The sequence below is a fragment of the Sminthopsis crassicaudata genome, chromosome 1 (genome assembly GCF_048593235.1).
Source record: "Sminthopsis crassicaudata isolate SCR6 chromosome 1, ASM4859323v1, whole genome shotgun sequence".
Lineage (NCBI taxonomy): Eukaryota > Metazoa > Chordata > Mammalia > Dasyuromorphia > Dasyuridae > Sminthopsis > Sminthopsis crassicaudata.
The window spans coordinates 377,494,521-377,522,194 of NC_133617.1; the positions used below are offsets into that span (position 1 = coordinate 377,494,521).

Consider the following 27,674-nt stretch of genomic DNA (forward strand, 5'->3'; position numbering starts at 1 on the left):
ATTTATTCTGTATATCAATTTTGGTATTTACTTATAAATATATATATATATATGTCTCCCTCATAGAATATGTTTCTTGATAAATAGAGACTATTTAACTTCTAGCTTTCTATTCCTATTTCTTAGTATGGTGTCTGGTAAACATAGTTTTTGTTGTTTTTGAATCAAGGCCAACTCATGGACCATGCTATCTATGAACATAATTTTGGCAAAGATACTAGTGTGGTTTGTCACTTCCTTCTCCTGGGGCTTAAGGCAAAAGAGGTTAAATGATTTGCCCAGTGTCACAGACAGTAAGTGTCTCAGGTTTGATTTGAACTCAAGTCTTTCTGACTCAGACCTAGTAACCAATGAGCCATTTAGCTGCCTCTGATAAACATAATCTAGCAGAATAGGATCCCTAATACTTCTCAAGCTAAACTGCCAAGCATTGCAACTTTACTGTGGAGAGCATAACTCTGTTGGACTGGCCACATTGGTCTAAGGCCAAACATTGCCAAAAAGATTATTTTGTGGAGAGTTTATATAGGACAAATGCCCACAAGGTGGTCAGAAGATACAAGGACACCCTCAAGGTTTTTCTTAAGAACATTGGAATGATTGTATGACATGGGACACTGGAACAGGACCTCCCAGTACAGCGTGCCCTCATCAAAGAAGGGGTTGTGCTCTATGAACAAAGCAGAATTGAATTAGCCCAAAAAACATGATATGTGCAAAATTAGGGAAGTCACCTCTAAAGTTCATAGAGACTATTGTATCTGACCTGTGGCAAGCATTTCAAACTCTTATTGGTCTGATCAGCCATAGTCAGATACACTATTATTTGACTCTGACACAGTGATGTTATTTTAGTCATCTTTGAGAACAAAAGACAGAAGCAACTGTAGGCACTTAATAAATGTCTATTGATTAATTTAGGGAATTCTAACTGGCTTCTTCTAATATCTGGTCTATACCAACTTTTTTTCACCTTAATAAGTGGATCCTTTTCTATAAAAACTAAACTAAGATTAGGCTGATTGATGCACCTCTAATCCCTACCTGCAGAGCTCACATCTACTCTTTTTCTACTCTCTTACCTTGACAGCTCCTAAATAATACATGGCCCATTCCTGTATCTCTTTCTTCAATTGATATTTCCATTTGTCATTATCCTTTGTTTACATTTTTGAATGAGTTTTCCAAAGGTGATTGTATTGCAGTTCAAGGCAATTTAATGCAATCATTTATAAAATACTCTATTAAAATCCAGATATTTAACATCCCAGGCTCTCACTTTATCCAGAGATGTTTTAATTTGATATGTTTTTCTCTAAATCAATTTTTATTGCTTATGCTTTTATTGTCCTCCAGATGTTTACAGATTTTTATACCTATCTATTTTTTTCCAAAGGCCTACTAAATGTTGATATCAATCTTGCCAGATGGATAATTCTTAGGATAGTTGATTTTTAAGTCCATTCAATATGGGACCCATTTTTCCTTTCCCTCCTCAAATAAATACAGATTGGTAACCGCAATAACAACAAAATATCCACTTCCCTTGATAACTTATGCTGTAAGCTAGTATGATTAGTTTATTTGTTTATGATCAAGTGGCCCACAATATAATATCCCTCTTGGCTTTTGTCACTGGTGGTTATTTTTGCATGACTTTTATTCCTGCTTAATTATCTTGATATCATTTCTTCATGTTTTATTAACTTTTGGTATTAAAAATGAGTTCAATATTATAGCCACCTTAGAATTACCATTAATTCATTTTCTATTTTTTCTTTATGAGTAAAATATTTCCATATAGCAAAATGATTTCCTGACTTATTTAAATGCCTTATTAAAATAAGCAAAAAATTCAAGAAATCTTCAATAAAAAAGTTGGAGACCAGTCAGATCTTCAAAGCTTCATATTTTGAAAATCATGAGCAATTCCTCCTTTTGAGATTAAATGAAACTAGAAAAGCTTCTGTATAATTTGATTAAAAAATATATCTGAATTAGAAGGTCTACTTAAATGTTATTATATGACATATAAAAGTTCTATAATGAAAAAAATAGCTGGTGATTATCAAGAAGGGGAATGTCCTGTAGAAAGAAGGGAAATACCAAGACAAAATTCTTCAAGTAGTATCTGACTCATTTATTACTGATATATTCTAAAAAGTTTTATAAACACATAAATAGCATTCAATAGAATAAGCAAAACTCATTGGATCGGATTATAATAGGATTTTGTTTAAGATTAATGAAGACAATTTTTAAAATCTTCTTAAGGAAATTTATTATGACTTAGAAGATTTTCCTAGAGAAACATGTTTGGGGCAGGATGATCATCTTAATTATTTCATATTAAAGCAGTGGGAAAGAGATGGGGAGAGAAGGAAAGGAAGGAGGAAAATGGAAGAGGAAGGAGAAAAAGAACTGTATTTTTATGACAACAACACAACTAGATTAAAAGTTAAATTAAATGGCATCTGAACTTGGGAGTAGTAAAGGGAATTGAGTTCTAGTTATTCTTGTGTTGACATGAATATCATTCCCTAACTTTGAAGAAATTAGGAGAGAGCCTCTAGAATAGTTCTTTTATTCTCCCTGATATCTATTCATGTCCTTTATTGACTCTTTCCTCTTCCTGTTCCCTTCATTGTCTTCTGATATTATCCTTTATTCCACTTTTCTTTTTTCTATTCTCTTTTAATTTGCTCAAATCTCTCCCCTCTCCCCAGAGACCAAAGTTGAGACAAAACACATAAGAAAAGGAAAGAAATATGAGTGTATGAACATGTATAAAAGATAATGTGTGAAATGGTCACAATATGTTTAGAGAGTTGTCTTCTTTTTCTACCTTCCTCAGTCCCATTTCAAACAGTTTTACTTTTTCTTAGGTCAAAGATAGAAAAAGATAGTAGTTTAACTGAATTGTGAAACTGACACTTGTTTATTGCTAAATTGGCCAGCTGTTTGCTCTCATAATCTCAATGATTTTTATGAATAGAGAACTGAAGTGATCTTTCAGTGATTCTGTCTCTTCTAAATGTACTTAGATAATTTTTAGAGAAGAAAAACAAGGATAGATATGTATGGTTATATATAATGGTGTGTATGTGTGTGTGTGTGTGTGTGTATACTTGATCTTCAACATCTTTATCTAATAGCATTGCCCTAAATAAGCTCTAAGAAAATTATCAACTCTAATGTTTCATATTAGAATAAGTTGATTCAGAATCTAACATCCTAAGATTCCTCATTTTCTTTTTGACTCTTCTAACTCCCTTACCCCTCCACATCCAGTTACCAAATCTTTTGGAGTTAACCTCTGCAATATTATATCAACTTATATTTTAAAAAACTCTTAGGGAGGGTATTTGCTAAGGCAGTCTACTAAGAACAGTTAGTATAAAGTACTTCTCCAAAATAATTCTGGGCTACAGTCCCACAAGAATGTAAGAGTTCAAGGAAAATGTAGATTAAAAATAAAATGATAATTAGACATTTGTGTTGAGAACATGGTTGACCAAAGGATGAATTCACAACTTAATTGATTGCAGCCCAAGTCTTACTTGGTCATTGTTTGGGTTTTCATGGCTCAGAGTGAGGATAAATAATAAATAAATTGTTTCTATTTTGGCCAAAAAGTCCTCCAATCTACATGCACATCAAAAAATCACTTTCCTGGTGTCATTAGTCCTCTTTGAGAATGAAAGACAAAAAAAAAGTTTTCTTACAAAGAAAGTGTACCCTCCTTCATCTAAAATTCAAGACTCTCAACAATAAGATACCTCTCTTTCTATTTTTTTTATATTATCTCACTCTCTTTATCTCATGCTTTAGTCAAACTAAATTATTCACTGCATCTTGTACATCCTAAATACTTTCTACCCATTTCATGTCCTTGATCAGATTTAAATTTTCTCCTTTTCCCCACCAGATCCAAGTTTTTATATCCTTGAAAACACAACTTATACACTTTTAACATCAAGGAGCCTTCACTGGTTGGTCCAAATTAGTTTCTCTCTCTCCCCCTGCCCTTTTCCTGTCCTTTATAGAAATTAACAGTCCTTTTATATTCTTCTTGTATTATATTCCAGAGCTATTGCATAGTATAGCATATTCATTTTCAGGTACTATTTTAATAGATCAGAAGCAGAATTAAATAATCATAGTGACATAACTATATCTTTATATAGTGGCTTGAAGCTATAAACCAGGAGAGGGAATGGACCTGTAATTTCACTGTTATAGTGAATTCTAACGTGCAGAAACTTGCTTTACCAAAGCAAGCTGGCATTTTCTTTGCAGCTTATAGTCATGAAGAGTTATCTAGAGAAATAAGATGTTAAGTAATTTACCCAAATTTGAATTAAAGTATTCCTGATTCTGAAACCAAATAACTTCTCTACCATGCTGTAGCTCCTTTCTCACTTCTCACCCTGGAAAATCCTTCTATTTATGTAAACCCCGTTCTTCTAACAGTGCATTCCACCTGAAACTTCCATTCTAAGGAAGGTTGCAGGACAACCCTCTTTATTTCTTCTCCTGAGTCTGCTTTTACCTCTCTAGATTTTGCCAGAATGATCCCTTGGGAATCCCCAGTTCTTTGCATTTTTATCTCCCTTTTGTTGTTTTGTCTTCTTTCTTAGAATGTAAGCTACTTGAAAGAAAATATTATCTTGTATTTGTCTCCTCAGCACTTATCTGAATGCTTAGTCCATAGAAAATGTTCAATAAAGACATGTTAACCTGACTTTCTATATGCCATTCTGAATCCGATAGATATTTAATAAATGGTTAGGGAATCTTTAGGATGATTTTTCTGTGTGTCCAAAGTACCAATCTAAAATACTTTGGAGATCACTAACACATTCTAAAGATTTTCCCACTACACTGAATACACTGGAGTCTTGCTGGATTTAAACAACAAAGCAATCTATTAGATGAAATAATCAGGTTAGAAGATTATTTTTTAAAAAGTCTAAAATAGATTCTGAATATTATTATTGCCTTTTTCTTCTCCCATTAAATTAATTTATTCAAAACTGAAATCATTACCATTTCTTCCAAACGAGAAACTTCAACTACTTTTGTCCATGACTCTCTTTCTCTGCTTGTTCTATCAGTATTCATTCCAACTAGAATTAATAATTACTTAAGCCTTTAACTACTCCTACTCTTATGGTCCCCACATTTGTTGTCAACAACATTTTTCTTTCCATAATATGTTCACATCTATTCTCTCCTGTCCATTCTTACTGGACCTACCCAGATTTTTATTACTTTTCACCAGCAACATTAAAATATTCTCTGGAATAATTTTGTATGGATCATATTTTCCTTCCTAACACAGAGCTATGATTGAATCATTTTTTATGTCAAATGGTCTCCAGTGATGTAGTTTGCAATCCCTTGAGGTTTCCTACATTCTAAGTTAACATCAAGCTATTAATGATTACTACTTGCATTCTTCCTTATAGTAAGTTCTGACTAATCTATGGTACTTAAATCTAGTATTTCTCCATTTTGTGCACAAGAATAGCTCGAGACTTTCAAATGCTTTGTTAAAAGTCGGGTAAATTTCCTTTTCAATGACCTGTATTTTGAGAATATGCTCTAAAATTTTACCAGGAATGGAAGTTACATAAATTGTCCTGTTTGTTGTCCCATTATTTTTCTTTTTTAAAATCTAGACTATATTTTATCTTTTCCAATTCTGTGATCCCTTTCTCACTTTCCTGAACATCTCAAAGATCTCTCTTAGTGACTGCCATTAGCTAGAGTGTAGTCTAGCTAAGGTTGAGGACTTCAATACATCAAAGGCAGCTAGGTAGCCTAGCTTTTATGTCATAATAAATCAAGGATAATGAAGTTAGGTTTTGGCAGGAAGAATGTTGTATTTACTGTTAGAAGACCTGAATTTCAACCCCAGGTCTGAGACTTATTAATTGTATGATCCTATTAAAGTAGCCTTTTCTTTCTGGAACTTAGTTTATTTATAAAATGAGGGAATCAGACTAGATCATTGCTGACGGTCCTTCCAATGCTAAATTCAAGATCCTTCCAGGGTTTTTTCCCTTGAAAGAGAAATAAAAGAAAATGAAGATAGAAGTTCTAATGTTTTTGTTGCCAATTATTATTGTTCCATCTTCCTAAAGCAACAGTTTTATCCCTGCTTTCATCCTTCTCTTTCCCTTAATACATCTAACAAAACAAAGAAAAATCCAACCATCCCTACAAGATGAACTTTATCCTATAATAAAAACCCACTTAACTTTTTTTTTTCCTGTACACTTTGAAATTTGATCTGCCTGAATCCATAGTTTATTTCATATTATTCCTCACTTGGTCTCTCCTCCTCTATCCCAACTGTTTCAAGTATTTTAGGATCAAATTACATAAGTTGTATAAAGTGCTCTATAAACCACAAAATATTACATCAATGCCAGTAATTATTATTGATGTCATTCTTGTCCCATCCCAGGGATAGCAAACTCAATTTTAAAAGTAAGTTTTTAAAAATGTTTTGGTTAAAGTTACTTCCCGGGGATATTAATGAAATGAATTAAATAACTATATTTTCATATACTTTTGAATTGAATTTCTTGGCATGTAGTATTCATCCTGAGTCAGCAGGCTAGAGAAAATCAAGTTCAACATATTCCTTATGCCTGCAGTGAGTGCTTTGGCATACAGTAAGAACTTAATAATTTCTAGGTGACTGTTACAAGCTTTCCTTTGTGCTCAAAATTGTGGAAAATTGTCCAAAAACAAAAGCTTCCATCCCCACTAATTATTGCCCTGTCTGTTTTCTGTTTTTTTAGCAAACATTCAGGTAAAGATTATTTTATAATCTGGCTTCTGACTTCTTCATTGTACTGAACTGCTCTCTCCATGTTTAAAAATGATCTCTTGATTGCCACATGCAAAGACATTTTTTTCCAATTATCTTTCTCCTTGACCTCTGTGGAGTCCTTGACACTGTTGAACATTCTCTCCTTGGTATTTTTCTCTCTCTAAGTATTTGCTAAAGCACTCTCGGTTTTCATCCTATCTTACCACTTCTCTATCTTTTTTGCTGAATCCTCCTCTAGATCACACTTTCTACCCAGAGGTGTCAGTATTCTGTCTTGGACCCTCTTCTCTTTTCCTTCTATACTACTTCACTATGACCTCATTAACTCCCAGGGATTTAATTGCCACCTCTATGCTGAATATCTTGTAGAGCTACTTAGCTTGCTCCAGCCTCTCTTCTCACCTCCAGTCTTACATCTCCAACTGCCTTTCACAAATCTCACACTGAGTGTCCTGTATGCCACAAATAGAACTCCTTTATCCTTCCCTTCCCTGTTGTTTGAGAGACAACACCATCCCCCAGGTCCTCAGACTCACAAACAAGGAATCATCCTTAACTCCTCCTTATCTCTTGCTCCTGACTCCCATATTCAATGTCTTGCCATGGTCTGTTGATTTTGTCTTTAAAACCTTTCATTTTCCCACATAATTTCACTTTCAGGACTATTCTTCACAGACTACATTTCAGCCAAACTGACTACTTGTTATCTTCTGGCCTCTGCCTTTGCATGGGCTATTCTGTGGAAAAGGCCTGATGAGCTTTAAAATTAAAATTGCTGGGCCTATGTTATGCATAGTACTCTAGTACACATAGAATCTTTCTTAACCCCAAGATGTGGGAAGGATCATGGAAGACCAGAAAAATCTGCCCTCTGGGTCTATGTTTCTCCATAGTATAAGTAAAAAGAGCACTGACTCTGGAGGCAAAGATCAGGATTTCAAATCTTACTTCAGAAACTAGTTACCTATAATTCAAGGCAATTCGCTTGACCTCACTGATCCTCAGTTTTTATATGTAAAATCACAAGGTTGGGCCAGATGGCTTCTGAGATCCTTTCCAATTCTAAATCTATGATCTTGTGATTCCACATCTTAAACTTTCTTTAAAGCAAAGCCCAAGTGTAACCTCCTTATTGATCCCTAAGCACCTGCTTGTTATTTTTCTCTTTTCAGATGAACTTATGTTTATTTATCTGAGTATATGTCACCCTGTGGAAAATCTTTGCCTTAATGTCTTAAATGTCTTTGTATCCTCATGACCAAGCACAGTGCCTTATAGGAAGTTATAAATATTTTTGTTGAATTTAGTTGATTTTATTTTTTCAATTAAAAATAATTTATTTTCACTGGAGAGAGGATAAATACACTTTATAACAAATCTATATAATGAAGTAAAATAAATTTCCATATGAACCATGACCAAAAATATACATTTCACTATTTTGTATATATAATTTTATTTTTTATTAATTACATGTAAAATATTTTTAACATTCATGTTTTAAAATTTTGAGTTCTAAATTATTTCTTTCCCTTCCATCTCCCTTAAGAAGAAAAGGAATTTCATATAGGTCATACCCATAAAGTCACATACATTTCATTCTGCATTACCTCTCTATCGATAAGCATACTACTTCAGTGGTCTTCTGGAATCATTGTTGGTTATTGCACTGATCAAAATTCTTACATATTTCAAAGTTCTTAAAATCAGCAGTAGTGAATAATGGCATATTAGGTTGAATTTTAAAGGTTCTAGTAAATTGGAAGCCAGGAATAACCAGTAGAATAAAGCACTTGATTGAATAAAGAATGGCCTAAACTTGGTAGTCGGTCACCTGGGTTTGCTAAAATGAGTAGATATCCATCTCACTTTATTTCTCTCTAATTGACATTTTGTCAGTGTTCATAGAACAAAACAACATGAGCATGGAAAGTGAACCTTGACAAGGTCTTGGCATGGAAAATCCCTGACTTTGTATGAAGAATATAATCTATAATGAATAAATGAGTATACACTTTGTCAATCTGGTGCCTGTTACTGGCACTTAATTCCCCCTCAGTATTAATTAAAATAATCATGTTTCTTTCAAATATTTTCTCTCATGAATGCTTAGTGTGGAATAAACATAGAAGAGATCCCCACAGACCTCTTCCCTCACTTCTAAGACTAAATTCATTTATCTACTTCCTGTAGGCAGGTCTGTACAAAACTCTTTTGGAAAAATTGGTGTCTGATCTACAATATCTACAGTGAGGGAATTTCCTTGGCTTCTGTTATTTGTCTGTCCTAATTTCCCACAGCTCCAAAAATCAAAAAGTTTATGTTGATTTGATCTGTTTTGTTCTGGCAAGAAGAAATGAAGAATAGCTGACAGGCTTCTTTATTTGCCAATTACCAGCCTTCTGAATTCCAAGTCAAATTGAGCAGCTATGGGATTATAATAACTGTTTCCACTTAAGCACTGTTCTCATGTGCACTCTATTGGATAAATGGAGCAATCATCATTATGGCCATTTTGCAGATGAGAAGATTGAGGTTGAAGGAAGTTATACAATTAGTAAAAGGCGAAGCTTGAGTCTCAAACCAATATCTTCTCACTCTTTAGACCAGTGTTTATTTCCCTTTACTACACTACCTACCACATCAACAACTTCAGACTACCAAACAATTTGAAATGTGGCTGTGTTCTAAATTTCCAAAATAGTTTCAATTCCTCTACAAATATTGATAAGCTACAAATATATTCAACTTAATGCAATTAGAGAAAAATAACTTAATATTGCTACAAATTCTTTTTTGAAGTTATGGGTTATTTTTATATCACTCACTTCTCCTAACCCCCCCCCCCAAAAAAAAAAAAAAAGGTCACTTTGGGAAGGAGGGAGCTATAATTGATATTAAATGAATTGAGTAATATGAGGTCTGACTATAATTATTGTGGTTAATGATTAATTCATTTTTGGCATCCATTTATGATAATATTAAAGGTGTTTAAGTTGTTTAATGCTTCCTTCGAAGGATGAATTCTAGAAGTCCTTTGTGGATTAGTGATCTATAAAGTTTAAGGGTTCTGAGCATGTGCAAGAAAATAGGACCATATTGCCCTCTTGTGCTGTTCTCCTGAATTACAGCTTCTTATTGAAGTGAAAAGCAAAGTCAATAAACATTTACTAAGTACTAATTATGGACTGGCCACTGTACTAAGTGCTCAAGGGGTTACAAAATTCAGCTAAAACTTGTCCCCTGCCTTCAAAGAGCTTATAGTCAAGTATGGGGAAATGACCTATATTTAAATGACTTGAATACAAAATAATATAAAAAGAAATATTTATAAAGTACTATGAGAGATTCAAAAGATAAAAAGTGATTATTGACTGTTGGATGCTGGGATATAAATAGGAGAAATCGTTATTCTCAATTAAAAAAAAAGTAAGAATGGCCCAAGCAGAGAAGGAGACAGAGCTTTCCAAGGATAGAGAGCAACATGAGCAAGTATATAAATGGGAAAATTGAGAGGTGAGTATAGGGGTTAACAAAGAATACAACCTGTGGCATGAGTTCAGTAGTATATGTGTTGAAAGGTTGCATGGCTTAATATTCTAGACATCCTTGTATAGCAGAGCAAGTAATATAGGCTTTGTTGGTGGGTAATAGAAAAGAATCATTGAACAATTTTAAGGAAAGGAATGATAAGGGTGAATCATTGCTTAACCAATCAACTATTATGAGAATTTGAGTTTCCTAATCTTATGTCAGAATGTATGAAACCACGTAGCCTCTTGCCAAGCACATGTAATCAAGCTATTTTTAGCTCCGAAAGTCTTGAGAATAGAACTCAGGAGAAGTTCAAAATGTAATGGGAAAGGATTTTTGCTCCTTTACCAATCTACATTCATCTCAACAGCTGACAATAAAAGCAAGGGTAAGTCACAAAGAGGGAAAAGTTCTGGTATTGAGAAAATGTTAATTTTCAGCCATTTCAATCATGTCTGACTCTTCTTGGTCCTATCTGGGATTTTCTTGGCAAAGATCGTAGAGTGGTTTACCATTTCCTTCTCTGGATCATTTTACAGATGAGGAAACTGAGGTTAACAGAATTAAGTGACCCAGGTGTCACATTGCTAGTAAATCTCTGAGACCAGATTTGAACTCAGAAACGTGAGTCCGTCTGACTCCAGACCCAGCACTCTATCCACTGTGTCACCTAATTGCTATTTGTAGGACTGAGAAAAAAGCACAGATAATAAATCTACAAGTGAGTTAAGAGAGGTAAGAGAGATAGGATGGACTTGGACCTCTATTTCTAATATACTTCTGTCACAGACATTTACCTTCTACAGTATTGAATTAGAACTGTTTCATAGCTTAATGTTTTTGCTCCTAGTCTCACATTTTTAGAATAATCACAATGACACTGGATTTGTAGCTCTTGATGAGTAGTGTAATTCATTAGCTCAATAATAAATTACAAATCCTCCATCTCTGTGATAGGGTAATGTACACCAGGGCCAAGCCTGAAGTTAAAGAAGCCAGCATTAGTCAGATAATTCAGGATTTGATAGGTGCTCAATACTAGCAAGATTCAAAGGGTTGAAATGACAATTACCTATATATAGGCTGTCTGCAGAGATTAGGAAAATGATGTATGCTCTTTGGAGCTAGATAACAGCTAAGAAGGAGTTGCATAACTTGTGTTAATTTGGCCTGAGACAGAAACTCAAACATTGTGAAATAAGAATGAACCAGTTAAGGCCTTTAAAAACAAGTAAATAACACTGACTCTACAAGGCTGAAAAGCCAATAATGCATGCTTACAGAGTTGTTTCAGTAATGGTTTTGCCAGGAAGATGTAAATTGAGGAGTTGGCCATTGCAATGACCCACTTGAAAGCATTTCAGTTACTTTGTATATGTGTATATGTGTTTATATGTATGATATGTATGCAAATATATATACATATGGTTAATTATATTATAAGTTTATATGAGGTTAATAATAAATACTTCACTGGGTTAATGTAAAGGAAAGCATATAGAATGGTAGATAATTATGGGAAGACAATTAGTCAATTATAAAGACAGTTGGATGTTGCAGTGGACAAAGCCCTGGGCCTGAAGTCAAGAAGATCTTAGTTCAAATCCTGCCTCAAATGATAGTGGTATAATTTTGGGCAAATCACTTTTCCTTTCCTAGCTTCAGTTTCTTTATTTGTAAAATAGAAATAATAGTAGCAGCTACCTGCCAGGGTTGTTCTGAGAATATGATGAGATGAGATTCAGAAATCAATCTCTTTTCAAATCTTAAAATACTACATTAATACTGTCTCTTCTTGCTAGATAATTATAATGAGTTGTGACAGTGTCAAAATGCCACAGAAAGGGTGGTTAGCAATTTTTGCGACACACATAGTTCCCAGGTCATCTAAAAACATCAGTTTAACTGATGTTATTTGAAATGTGAAACACTTGTCTAGTGAACAATGAGGTGAACTAAAGCAGTGGAAAAACTGATCCATAGCTAACATTCATGCAATAAATGAAGCCACAAGTCACAATAAAGTTACAGCTAAATGGGAAAAAAGTTCACACATTCTTGAAAGACAAATAAATGAATTGGCTAAGTTGGTTTCATTATGATCCCAAGGACAAAAAAAAACATATTTCATGGAACATTTTGTCATGTTGCATTAAAATGCTCATGAGGAACAAAAGTAGAAGGGGTGCTAGGAGGATTATTGCAGCTTATGCATCAGTCATCTGTTTTAGGAAATTAATAAGTTAAGAAATCCAATGAAGAGCCTAACAAGATCATTCAGTACAAGTTAATGTATATAATCTGATACTATGTGACTCAACATAAAAGTAGTCATCAGATTGTGCAGGTAAAAATCATTGTTAAATATATATATATATGTGTGTGTGTGTGTGTGTGTGTGTGTGTATATATGTATATATATATTCATATATATATGTATATATATAAAATTAAAACATTTTTAAATGCCCAGTGAAATGTGGAATGCTCATAAGCCTCATGTATTTAATCCTGAATACCACCTTTATTTTTTAATCAATCAATTAATTAATTAATTTTTAATACATATTACTTTATGAATCATGTTAGAAGAGAAAAATCAAAACAAAAGGTAAAAAGCATAGAAGAGAAAAAACAACAGAAAAAAGAAGTGAACGTAACATGTGTTGATTTACTTTTCAATCTCCATAGTTCTTTTTCTGGATGTAGATGGCATTTTCTATCCAAGGTTTTTTTGGGATTGCTTTGGATCACTAAACCACTGAGAAGAACCAAGTCTTTCATAGTTGATCATTACACATCCTTGCTGTTATTGTGTATAATGTATTCCTGGCTCTACTTCTTTTGCTCAGCATCAGGTTATGTAAATCTTTCCAGTTCTTTCTAAAATCAGCTTGTTCATCATTTTTGTTAATGTTCTTGGTTTGGTTTTCTGGAGGTCTTGGGAGCAGCCTTCACTTCAGTTCAGGTATCACTATAAGAATAGCCCTGGTGTTAAAATCCAAATCCTTTATTATGTCCTTTACAATTCAGCTTCCTTGCCTGGGGCCTGGGCTAGTTTTCTTAGAGGCCTTTAGGAGTCTTGTTTTCAGTGGGGGGAGCAAGCCAGGGCTGCCACCACGAGGCTGATGAAAATGGAATGAATCTGTCTGAATCCGAAGGCTCCAGATATCACAAAGGTGGATGATGGAATGAATGTGTCTCTGGGTCCCTTCAGAGTCTATGTCTGGCCCTGCTGAGTCTGTCTCTGTCTCTGTCTCTGACTCTGGCTGAGTTTGTAAGAGTTTGTCACAGCTTATATGCTCTACACTGAGTATAAACCAATCATTATATCACTAGGAAACCATTATTTATTGTAAGATTAAATCAATCATACTGAATTTAGAGAACTATTAATCACCATGCTAAACTAGATAACCATTGTCTCATCAATTCTGCTAACTTAACACCTTGTAAGAATCCTTGTTTCAGGGTTCTGGCCCATAACAATGTTTTTTTTTTAATAAACCAATAATATTCCATTACCTTCTTATACCACAACTTATTCAGCCATTCCCCATTGATGGTCATCTACTCATTTTCTAATTCTTTGCTGCTACAAACATTTTTGCACATGTTGGTCCTTTTCCCTCCTTTGTGATTTCCTTGGGATACCAATTCAGTAATGGCACTAAGGAATTGAAGGTTATGCATAATTTTTTATAGCCAGATTGTTCTACAGAATGGTTGCATCATTTCACAACTCTACCAACAATGCATCAGTGTCCCAGTTTTCCCACAACCCCTCTGACATTCATCATTATCTCTTCTGGTCATCTTAGCCAATATGAGAAGTGTGAGATGGTACATTAGAATTGTTTAATTTACTTTTCTCTAATCAATAGTTATTTAGAGCATTTTTTCATATGACTATAGATGGCTTTAATTTTATCTTCTGAAAATAGTTCATATCATTTAACCATTTATCAATTGAGGAATGACTAGTATTCTTACAAATTTGACACACTACTTTATACTCTTCAGAAATGAGACCTTTATCAGAAACACTGGCCTTAAAATTTTTCCCAGCTTTGTACTCCCCCTTTTATTCTTGTTTTTGTTGTTGTTTTTTTTTTTTTTTTTTTTTGCAAAACAAATGCGAAAAAAGTAATGTAATTTATTTTTTAATTTAATGTAATCAAAGTTGTTCATTTTATCTTTCATAATATGTTTAATTCTTCTAGTTCCTAGAAGTACTCCAAAGATCTCTCCTAATTTGCTTTGTGCCCAAGTCATGTGCCTATTTTGACCTTATTTTGGTATGGATGTGAGATGTAGGTCTATGCCGAATTTCTGACATTATTTTCCAGTTTTCCCTGCATTTTTTTTTCAAATAGTGAGTTCTTATCCCAGGAGCAGGAATTTAGAGGTTTATCAAATACTAGATTACTATTATCCTTGATTATTTTGTCGTATATTCCTAATCTATTCCAGTTATACCACTCTATTTCTTAGCCAGAGCCAAATAGTTTTGATGACTGCTTGTTTGTAATATGGTTTTAGATCTGGTAATGTTAAGCCCCTATCCTATGTAATGCATTTCATTAATTCCTTGATATTCTTAACCTTTTATTCTTCCAGATGAATTTTGTTATTATTTTTCTATTTCTATAAAATATTTTTTGCAGTTTTATTGGCATGGCACTGAACAAATAGACCAATTTAGACAGAATTGTCATTTTGATTATATTAACTCGATTTACTAATGAGCAATTGATATTTTTGCAATTGTTTAGATTGGATATCATCTTTGAAATATGGTGAGCATACACCACAATAAAAAAATAAAGTTTGCTACCACCTAATAGAGAGAAAATTATAATCTACATGGCAGAAATGTCAGAACTATATGTCAACAAGTTAGAACAAAGGTCAAAAGTAACACAAGATTGGAAATAAGGATAAAAGATTATAAGAAAACCACATGGAATTATAAAGGTCCAACCTGACCTATTAGATCAACCTATTGTTATTGAAAAAAAATGGGAAGTGGGGGAAGGACAAGATCACAGAGACTATCACTAGTTCCTGTAGCATTCTAACCCAACTGAAAGAGTCCAAAAACCATCCTAGAGAGCAATCTTTTGATCATTTTTCCAAAAGAAAAGCATACTTATGTTCAAGATTTTAAGACATGGGATGATAAAAGATTTCAAACAGCCATATAAAAGAAAGAACAGAAAAAGGGAAAATGAATCTATGGAAAAGTTGGGGTGAAACTAGTCTAAAATGACATTTCTAGATAGTAATATAGGACAACAGCTACATAAAATGAAAAGGATGAGTCATTTTTATAGCAAATTGTCTATAATATTGATCACAACAGAACCATCATATTTGAATACTACTACAGTAAGTATTTTATCAAGTAAAAGATGGATATGAAAAGCAGCCATAACTTATTAGACACACATACTACATAAACAAATGATAATTGTGATACAATTTAAAAAGCATTGAGGAATCAATTGTCAAAATAGTTAAAAGGTCAGAACACTATATAGTTGGAAAAAAAAATCTTGAACCTTTATTACTCTGAAAATTAGGTGACCAAGAGGAGAAAAAGGAATCACTAATTATCAACTCTTAAACCTACTTTGTAATGTATATAAATTGTTTATTTTAGTATATTTCTCTTGTATCTATAATGTTCTTGGTTACACATAAAATATATTAGGAGGAACAGGTACAGATGATCTTCAATAAAAGAACACATTATGACAATTATTCAATTGACTAAAAATGAGAATTTAAGATCTTTTAGTGACTATCATTTGCTATTTTTTAAAACTACTTTTGACTTAAGTGATACAAAATGACCCTTTGAAGTTTCTTCATCAGTAAAGTATTTTACTTATTTGTTTGGATAATATGAGTCTTTTTTATATAACCACAGCAGAAGTATCTTGAAATAATCTCTTAGTAAGAAATACCCAGCTAGCTATAAAACAAATGCATGATCACCAAAACTACTTTTCTGGAGATCATGATATTGAAGTCCAAAAATAATGGATGGCAAAATCCTCCAGATGTTCCTTTGGAGGATGACATTTTGCTAATTGCAATAAGCCCACAGTTTCATCACTGAGGTCCAAAACTCTTCAAAAGAAATCAGATAAACAACACATGTGGAAAAACCTAAATGGATTTTTAAACATTTTTCTATTTTCTGTGCATACCCTTTGATTCAGAAGTGTTACTACTGGGCTTATATCCCAAAGAGATATTAAAGAAGGGTAAAGGACCTGTATGTGCAAAAAATGTTTGTGGCAGCCCTTTTTGTAGTGGCTAGAAACTGGAAATTGAATAGATGCCCATCAATTGGAGAATGGCTGGGTAAATTGTGATATATGAGTATTATGGAATATTATTGTTCTGTTAGAAATGACCAGCAGGATGAATACAGAGAGGCCTGGAGAGACTTACATGAATTAATGCTAAGTGAAATGAGCAGAACCAGGAGATCATTATACAACAATACTATATGAGGATCAATTCTTTTTTTTTTATGAGAGAAAATTACATTTTTTTATTTATTTAGAATTTTTTTCACAGTATATATGCATGAGTAATTTTTTTATAATATTATCCCTTGTATTCATTTTTCCAAATTATCCCCCCTCCCTCCATTCCCTCCCCCTGATGACAGGCAATCCCATACATTTTACATGTGTTACAATAAAACCTAGATACAATATATGTGTGTAAATACCATTTTCTTGTTGCACATTAAGTATTAGATTCCAAAGGTATAAGTAACCTGGGTAGATAGACAGTAGTGCTAACAGTTTACATTCACTTCCCAGTATTCCTTCTCTGGGTGTAGTTATTTCTGTCCATCATTGATCAATTGGAAGTGAGTTGGATCTTCTTTATGTTGAAGATATCCACTTCCATCAGAATATATCTTATGAGGATCAATTCTGATGGACATGGCTCTCTTAACAATGAGAGGACCCAAATCAATTCCAATTGATCAGTAATGAACAGAACTAGCTACATCCAGCGAAAGAACACTGGGAAATGAGTGTGGATCACAACATAGCATTTACACTTTTTCTGTTATTATTTACTTGCATTTTTGTTTTTCTTCCCAGGTTATTTTTACCTTCTTTCTAAGTCTGATCTTTCTTGTGCAACAAGATAACTGTATAAATATGTATACTTATATTGTATTTAGCATATACTTTAACATATTTAACAGGTATGGGACTACCTGTCATCTAGAGGAGGGAATAGAGGGAAGGAGGGGAAAAGTCGGAACAGAAGTTTTTTCAAGGATCAATGTTGAAAAGTTACCCATGCATATGTTTTGTTAATAAAAAGCTATAATTTTAGAAAATTTTCCTATTTTCCAAATTATGGCCTATTGAGTTAAGCTATAAAGGTCCAATCATCTTAGAATAGGCACTAATGAATGTTTAATGAAAAAAAAAAACCATCAATAGGGAAAGCAGACTGGAATGAATTTAGAAAATTGTAGGCATAGCAAGTTAATCTCTGACATACACACATACATGTACTCACAAACATATAAACATACACACACAAACATGCTATATATAGTTAGATTATTATTTCCTAAAGGTAATGGACAAGGTAGACATGAACCCAGGTCTTCTAAATCCCATTCTAGTTTTCTTTCCAATATGTTTCATCTGCACTCATGTAGTAAAGGATTAGAAAATCAACAGGTCTAAAGAAACATGTGAACAAAGACCTCTCAGCTTTGACAAAAAATTCACTTATTCCTTGAAGATATTATTCATTGATTACTTTATTCTATATTTGTATGGAGAAAATGTTCACCCTAAGTATTTTGATACCTGACTAATGCGATGGCTATGTTTTGTTGTTATTTCATCTGCAGAGCCAAGTTCCCATTATGTAATCTCCCTAAAAGCCTTTAATAATGCAGGAGAGGGAGTTCCTCTCTATGAAAGTGCCACCACCAGATCTATGACAGGTAAGTTAAAAATGCTGATCTCTGTGTGTGCAACTTAGTATGTAAATAAAAGGGAGTCACCAAATCTTATAATTTAGTACACAGGTATATATGCAAGCTGTTGTCCTAATCCTTTTGACTGTACTTAACTTTAATTCATCTAATTTAAAATTCTTTGTTGTGCACCCTATTTCATTTTAGTTGAACGTGATTAATAGAAAAACTGTTTTACTTTGAAAAAATTAGAATGAAAAAATTAGTTTAAATGAGAAGCATTATTCCACTATTCTTAAATATTTAAAAATTGTTAGGGCTTCACCATTTGGTTGCTGGTTTGGGGACTGTATTTTGACTCACTTATCTCTTAGTTAAGCAGTATTCTAGAGTCAATGTCTCTTCACTCACCCTTGAAGGCTGGTTCCTAGAATCTGCCAGGGAAACCATTCAAATGGTCACATGATTGAGTACTAGGTTGTCTCAGAGTTGTTTGGGCAAGAATGATCCATAGATGTATTGACTCTTTACAAGAACTCTAAAAATCTTATCTATCCTGATCTAGATTGGACTTTAGTATTTATAAATGCTATTTCTATTATATGCCTATAGGTAAAACAGAAAAAGAAGAAAGGTAGTCTTGAGAAGGAAAAAAGGAAGGATAAGGAGGAAGTCACTTTTAATCATATTACTGTGACCTACTAATTTACAATGCTTTATCTAAATCTTATTCTGGAAAATCTACCTTTACAATGTATTTTCAAGATCCTGAATGAAATCCCTTCTCTAGCACCAAATTTCTGATTCTTTGAAGTCCTATACTCTCAGCTATCTTTTCTGAAAGGCTTTTGCTTCCTCTTGAAATGCAGATCCCATTGGAATAAGTAATTTTTTTTTTTAATCACCACTCATAGACCCTAATGTTAACCAAGATGTTAGAGCTGTTTTTATATAAAGAGGATCTCTAGAATCTTGAATATCTAAAGGGGAAAGGAAGAGGGAAAAATACTCAGAAAATAAGCCTATTTCAGGTACTTTGGAATATTTTCTTTGTCTTACAGATTAGGTAAGGGTCAACCCTAATTATTATTTAAAATATAAATGTGACACAAATATTTTGATAAAATACAGTTAAACTGCTAGTTTTGCACCAGTTGTGAGACTGTGTTGAATCAGATTTTAGATAAATGGCTTGTGTATATTGAAACACCTCAAATAATATTCATCTCCAAATAAAATGATGGCAATAAAATTTTAATAACTTATGTTAATGATCTGGTTGAAACTCAAAGTTCTTTTTGACTTCCCAAGATTTTCATTTCCCCAGTTTTCTTGCTCTCTCATCAACAGAGATTACTGAAAAACGGATCTGTATATTTTTCTTTGTCAAATATTTTCTTTCTAAGTAATAGGCTATATAAATAAATTTGTGAGAAGACATACTGATATTAACATGTTTGGCTTACGTCAAGCTTAATTTTTTCTCAATAGGTCTATGCATAGGATTAGTTTACCAACATCTGTCCTGGTCCAAATACAGGACTTAATATCTGTGGCTACTAGCAAGTTAGGAATGTTAAGCAATAAAAATTCATATGATAAGGACAGTCCAGACTCTCCAATGCCAGGGTTAATAGTTAATAATACAAAGATTCCATTAAGCTGAAAGTAGTTTAGTAAGCCATTCAACCTTTTTTTTTTTTTTTTTTTTTTTTTTTTTTAAACATCCTATGCTTTCCGTATCTGTCCCAGGCTTTCTCATTGATTCATCAGTAAGCATATCTATCCCCTTCTCCACACATAGTTCCTAAGATGGCTATGGCTCATAAAATGTATTTTTTCTTTTGCATTTCTAATCTTAAATGAGTTGGGAAGCAAAACCATTTCAGTTTTAAAAATGGAATGGATTCAGAAAGCCAATGAAAGAAAAAAATCAAAAGAAAGCATTAATGTTTTGAAATGAAAATGGACAAAAATAATATTCATTCAGTATTTTTCCCTGGAGGATTATAGTATTACTTGATTCTTTCCTTAAAATTCATGTTAATTGTCAGAAACTATTTAGCAGAAGGATATCTGAATCACTGAGAACAAAAGGACAAATAAAGAAACAGAGGGGGTGAATTTTAGAGAGTAACTTTATCAAATGAATGGCCAGTGGTTATATACAAAGGAAAAAAAAATTGTTTTTTTTTCCTTATCAGAAGTATTCCTCTGAGGAATCTTGGAATATGACTAATTCAAAAACAAAGAAAACAAAAGAAAACAAAAATAAAAACATGTACACATACACAAAGACAAGAAAATAACATCTAGGTAAAGTTAAGCACAAGCCTCCTTTCCTAAATTTTGATTTCCTCTAGTGAACAGATAGGTACATGGTGGAAGGGAGTTATAACCACTTAATAAGCATGTTACAAAAGAACTATATATCCTTTAAAATCTCTACTGGATCAATTGAGCTTTTGAATTTTATCTTTTCCACCAAGTCTCCAATGAAATATAGCCAGGATGTGAGAGAGATTTTGTTTGTTGTTGCTGTTATTTGAAATGAGGATAATTACTATTATTTTCTTCAAACCTAGTTTATACATTAGAGAGCATGGAAACCTATTGACATAGCAGTCTAACATTGGATTTGTTTCAAATTTTTAGCCAAAAGGATCCTGCCTCAGTACTCTCTAATTTATCTCCTCTGACATTAGCTCTTTCCTGGCTGAAGTCACTAAACAATCAGAAGCATGGAGCACTTGCAGGATAAGCTTTTGGAAAACTGTTCTGCAACCACAGAAGGCCCTTTAATTGTTCTTCCTAGGCAGTCTCTGACCTGACAGGCCTGAGTGGAAAAACAAATTAACAAGATCTGTATGCAAGTATGTCTCCAGAGGAAGTGTCAAATGAATGACAAGTTCATGTCATTTTAAAGTACTAGAAAGTCCAGATATATTTTATTCCAGGGAAGAAATTCCAAAATCACAGCTGGCAGAAACATCAGCAAAGGTAGCTATTTTAAAACATAAAAGAATCAATCAGCAATCTATTATCAGAAATTGAAAATCATTTAAACAAAAGATCATTTTAAATAGATAATTTTGAAATCCAGAAATAATTTATTTCAGGTTATAAAAATATTTTTTTGCTACTAAAGGATGTCTAATCCTTTATTTTTGGTAGTTCCTAGCCTCTTCAATATTTCCTGAAATGGTATATTTCCTAGCACACATAAATTTGAAAAATTGAGTTACTTGTCAACCTAAGAACGGGAGAAAGAAATAAACTCTGATCCTAAGCCAACAGTTCTTGGTTTGCTTTATTTGTGCTACCTTTGGAAAACTAAACTGAAAAAATGAAGAGAGAATTAAAAACCATAGAATGGGACAGCATTTGCTATAGCTTAGAACATATCCTCCCAAAATGACTAAAAAAAGCAACAACAATAAGAAAATAAAAACTTTCAAGTACTATACTACCTTGATGGATATCCACCTGATATATAAGACCTTACTGAGACAGTGCTGTCTTCAATTTCTCCCAATCATTTCATAAATCCATTTGGGTTTAAAGGATGCCTTAATGAAAGAGGCATCAAAGGAAATTTGAAGAGCCTGGACTCTCTCATTAAATTTTAAACACACATTTTTCTTTCCCTTTCTTTTCTTTTTCATTTTTTTTCCTTTTCCAAAGACTGGTGCTCAGTCAACTACTAAATAATTCAATGGAAAACAGTATGATGAAGTAGGGATAGACATATGAAATAGTCTGGACAAACTGAAGCAATCAACAGAAATCAGAAAGACTTTGCTTTAAGCCATTTTGGTTTTTTGTAATGTTATGGGAATATATCAATACATGTGCTAAATTCCAACTAGTCTCTTCAAATAACCTGCTAAGACCTATAATGTCATATCTCCTTGATAAATAATAAGAATTAAGATACTATTTAAAGACCTTTTCTTCCTTTCCATTCCCCATCTGATGTATGTAGAAATGTAATTATTAATTTTGTCACAAATGAGCAGTTATAAATCTAATTTGCTCACACTAAAATGTAATGAAAGAATTTCAGAATAATTTTAGTGACATTCCATCATTAGGCAAATTCAGTTATCCTACCCATGAATAAAATGATGCATTTCCCAAATGCCAGTTGTCTATAAGATAATAGATATTATCTCTGTGCTTGCTTCAGAATTAAAGAGTTCTCAAAATTAGATAATAAGGAAAATAGCCTCTTGGGTTTTCTTAAATGCCTTAGCCTGTTGCATAAGAGTATTGAGAAAATTGAAATTGAGTCCTCCACACCTATTTATGTGGGTCTTTGGCTAAGATCAGCTACTATAGTTACTACAAAAGACAACATCATTGATAGTTATATAACTGAGTATGATGATGTCCTCAAGAGAAAATAATTCACTTGGGAGAAACCAAACCATAAATCAGCTTGGAATGTAAATTCCTGTATGGAATATTAATGTATGAAGTGGAAGTCACTGTAGTAAAGTTTGGAGTCACTAGTCATAGATTACTCATTGTGACATTCATATTTCTTCATTCTTTATTCTTTTTGCTTTGTGACTTTCAAATATGAATACTGACAGGGTGAATAAGAATAAAAACATAATAAGGTTACAATAGGAGAGAGAGGTGGAATGGGTGAAAGTAAAAAAAGAAAAAAGTTAATTACTAAGATGAAAACTTTCCTTTACATGAGGAAATAGATTGCCAATTTCAAATTTCCTTTTATCCTTTAATTTTTAGCTGTAGGTATTATCAGAAATCAGTTTTTAAAAAAGTCTTTTAAATATCAATGTGTACTTTAAAAGATATTAGCTTTTGAATAAAAATTATAGATATAAATACAAAATGTATGAAGAAAAGATTACAGCTGATTTGAGGAAATAATCACTTATTATGAAGTAGCAGTTTTACTTCTAATGTTTTATGATTAAATTAATGACATGTTTTCTGTTCTTCTCATGTTTTCCTTCATCATTATTGCCATGCATTTAACTCATTGTGATGTGTTATCACCAATATTTATTTTTAAACTATTTTGTTTATTTATTTGTTTGTTTCATTTGGTGGGTTTTTAACCCAGATCCCATTGACCCATTGGAAGCTGATTTTTATCCTTTACCTGATGATTTCCCTACCTCAGTCCCAGATATCTCCACCCCCATGCTCCCACCAGTAGGTGTTCAGGCTGTTGCACTTACCCATGATGCCGTGAGGGTCAGCTGGGCAGACAACTCTGTCCCTAAGAATCAAAAAACAACTGAAGTTCGATTTTACACTGTCCGATGGAGAACCAGCTTTTCTGCAAGTGCAAAATATAAGGTGAATTTCTAACTAATGTTATGTATTATCTACAAAATGTTTTTCTTTCTGCCATTGTTGCATTGTTTTTAATGGTTGTTGGAGAATAAAAGAGAAGTCATCTTTATGCTTTCAGAAATATATGTATTACTTGAATTCTACATCCCACAGTTGGCGGTGGAGATGGCAATATTATTTTCAACTCTCAGTTTTTCAGAAGGACTTATATATTTGGTTTTTGTTTGTTTGCTTTTTTTTAAAAGGAAAGTATTGATAATTTTAAGGTAGTCTTGTTAAAGAATATCAGACTGCATTTGAAGGGAATGTGTTCAAACATAGAAGTCACATATGACCCCTTGCCTGAAAAACTGTTTATATATATATATAGAAAATTTCAGCATCCTTTAAATATTTTCAATTAGCATTGTCTGGAGAAATGACCATTTACCATTTACAGAGAGGGGAAAATCATTATCAACAAATAGTAAATGAGAGCCCCATGCTGAATGATACTGATGTTATTTAGAAAGGAAGCACAGTTTAGTGGTTATTGCCTAATTTCTTCTCTGGATATTAAGATGATATTTGCTTCAAACATTAAGAAAAAAATGAGAGATTGCATGAACTAATGTAGCCTTGCTAATAAGTTTATAAGCTTCAGCAACCCACTAAGAAAAATTAGCAGCTTGGCTCAGCCATGGCTTCATTTTCCTTTCCCTTCTGCTCTGATTCCCATTGAACAAAGACAACTTCAAATGCATATTCTGACCATTTTCAAGACAAGTATCTTTTGAAAATTTCTCCCTATAGATAAGCTTAGATATTACAGGGAAGAAATGATAATTCACTTATTTTTTCTCAATCTCCTGTCCTTAAACTTGTAGAGAATCTGCATTTCATGATAATTTTAGTCTAAATTATTAAAAGTTCTGTTAACTTGCTAGGTCGGGATTAGGGAAAATTTACTACTTAAGTTTATATAGTGATGCTGATATAAGGATACGGAATAAGTAGCCTATGTCCTTATAGTATTAACCTAAAAAGCTAAGGAAACCATAAATAAAGGGAATATTATCAAACAAGATATACACAAGAATATTTTGTAACATTAAAAAAACACACAGTCTACAAGCTGCCATCAACTGAGTTTGAATTTACTGAGAATAAGCTTTTTCTCCCTCCTTTATTTTTAAATACAACCACTCAGTGTCCATCACTTATACCCATTGAGGAGGGCAATGATTTAATAAACCTAGAAGATGACAACTCAATGAATGCTTTCAAATATAACTATAGTACAGCTGTAAAAATTCCTGACAGAGAATGGAAATGTCTACCTTGTCAAGTAAAGCACAAGGAAAATGCAGCAGAATAATGATAGTTTGCATCAGGCTAATCCCAGATCCTAAATTTTCTGAGGACATGTAGATTATCCTTTTGCATAATTAAGCCATCATACATTTTTCTCAGAAAACAAGTCTTTCATTAATTTAAGTAATAGTCCTCAAGTGGCCTACCTAAAAAGTAATGAGTTTCACATCACTGGAAGTATTCAGATGGAGTCTAGATGGCTTTTTGTCATGACTATCTGTTGAATGTTTGGCTAAAGGTTAAACTAAAGGCCTTCTAAAGTCCATTTCCATCCAGATATTTTAAAAACTCTTTAATGTGACAAAGCAAAACATTTAGTATCCTATAGCCAACAGTAAGCTATAAGTGTTTAATTATGTTCTCAAAAATACATATATAATATACTTTTTAGTCTGCATTATTGACATTTCCTCCCATCATTTTCTTAAGTTTAGCCAATCAAAAAATGATTAATCAAACCCTTATTTATAATATTCTCCTGTTTCTAAAGAATTAGTTTTCACATAAAAAATTAAAGAAATTTATCTTGGGAATCAGAAGAGCTAGATTCAGCATTCCCATGCTAAGTCCCCATTTATTGTTTACAATAAATCGAGAACTCTTCTCTTCCTTTCCCTCCTCTTATGGATCATAGTATAAGAGTGCAAAATGGAACAAGATTGGTCCCCTTCCTTAGCCCAAATACCAGCCCTTACTACTCTTGGCCCTCTCCCCCAAATCACAGAGAGGGAAAGAAAAATAAATTAAGAAAAAGACATGTGAGTGATGTTAGAAGTTAGCTTATACAGTATATCCCGTAGTATTTTATATTCATGTAAAGATATAATTGATGTAAAGTTTTCTAAAGATATCCCATTTCAATACTTTGCAAAGTATCTTCATAATGATCAATTCCTTTCATCTTTCCTTTAAGCCTAAGAAGGACATTGAGCATTTGTTATGACTTTTTTTATAGGTATGGGAAAAGAGTCCTAGGGGAGCCAAATAACCAGTCTAGTTGCACGAGTCAGGAGTCCTTGTTTCTGCAGTATATCATTTTTGCTCACTTCTACTTCCTTCAAGCTATATTTTGAATACTCAACTTGGGGTTATTTAAAAAAACCAACAATACAACAACAACAAAAAACATTCAAATCCACACAAAAATCAAATAATCACTCTTTGAGAGTTAAAAATCCAGGTCAATATGAGCACAAATCTTTTATTTGTCTCTATAAAAATGTTCTAGAGCAAACCAAATAGATCATTAATTAATCCAACAATTATTTTTGAGTACTTACTGAAGACTTTATGATTGTTTGTAGTACTTGATATATAAGAACTATGGCTTCATGCAAATCAGTTATAATCAATTCAAGGAAATAAGGTACCTAAATATGAGGTAGATAAAATATGAGTCAGTCTATGACAATGGTCACATGAGTGGTTCTTATTAATACTACATGTTCATATCATTTGTCTCACAGATATATGAATAATACTTTACAAAAATAGAATTTTTCTCTATATATCATGTTCTGAATCAATGAGTAGGGAGGTACTGCATGGAGACTGGAAAAAAGTCTGAATGCCACTTCATTGATCATCTTAATTCAGTCAGGAAAATAACACATGTATCAAATAGGAAAGTAAAATAAATATTTAAGTCTGTGAGAAGAGCTAGGGTCTAAATACCCGATATGAATCTATATTTATAAGTTTCAAACTCTCCTCTTTTTGTAAGTGATACATAATAGCTCAGAAGACGGGGTGATTTCCTTTGAACATCAAAAACAGTAAACAGTGAAAACAAATTCAACCTTCCACTAATGTTTCCTTAACCCATGGCCAAAAGTCAAGAAATGTCAAGGGATTCATCACATTTAAATAATGGTTGCAATACTCAGCAAACCAACAAAATCCTTTTGTCCTAAATGTCATTTGTTTGTCCTTTTCTATACAGTTCAAGCAATCATTTTAAGTGTTTATGTTTAGTTCTTCTAATGTCACAAGCATTTATTTAATGTTACTAGATGCCAGAGTTCTAAGTTCTGACAGTACAAAGAAAAGTAAAAATTATCGCTACTTTTAAAAAATTTACATTCCCATGGAGAAAACAACATGCAAATAACTAGATAGCTACATATATACATTCATACATACAAATACATACAAAGTGGATAGAAGGTGATCTGTGAGGGAAAGAAACTAAAAGATAGGGGTTCTTTGGGACTCATGCAGAAAGTGATATTTGACCTGAATGTGAACTAGGCAGAGATTTAGCATTATTTGGTCTACAACTTTCCACACCAAAAAGTGGGAAAAAATTGTTTTAACTATAGGATGTAATGGCAGATACACATATGTGTATATATATATATATATACATACATATATATATACACATATATATGTATGTATGTATGTATATATACACATATATGTATATATGTATATATATACACATATATGTATATATACAGATCTTTATGTGTGTATATATATAATATGTATATATATATATAATGTACAAGTGTGTCTGTGTATTTATATGCATATGGTATGTATATATATGTATATATGAACAAACTTGATTTTGACAAGCTTAGACTTCCTAAAGAGAATACTTCAAAGATATTTTAAGCATTA

The 27,674-nt window shown here is 32.7% G+C and overlaps 1 protein-coding gene across 3 annotated transcripts in view; it reads left to right on the forward strand.

Moving 5' to 3' along the window:
- The window catches only part of DCC (DCC netrin 1 receptor), a 1,370,610-nt gene that overhangs the window by 1,188,260 nt on the left and 154,676 nt on the right, over window positions 1-27,674 (forward strand). For 2 of the 3 annotated variants that reach the window (XM_074279384.1, XM_074279385.1), the window contains exons 16-17: window positions 18,291-18,386; window positions 23,458-23,696. In XM_074279384.1, the coding sequence (XP_074135485.1) occupies window positions 18,291-18,386; window positions 23,458-23,696 (335 nt within the window). The remainder of the gene's footprint in view (window positions 1-18,290; window positions 18,387-23,457; window positions 23,697-27,674) is intronic. The other variant, XM_074279386.1, reaches the window with a different exon arrangement.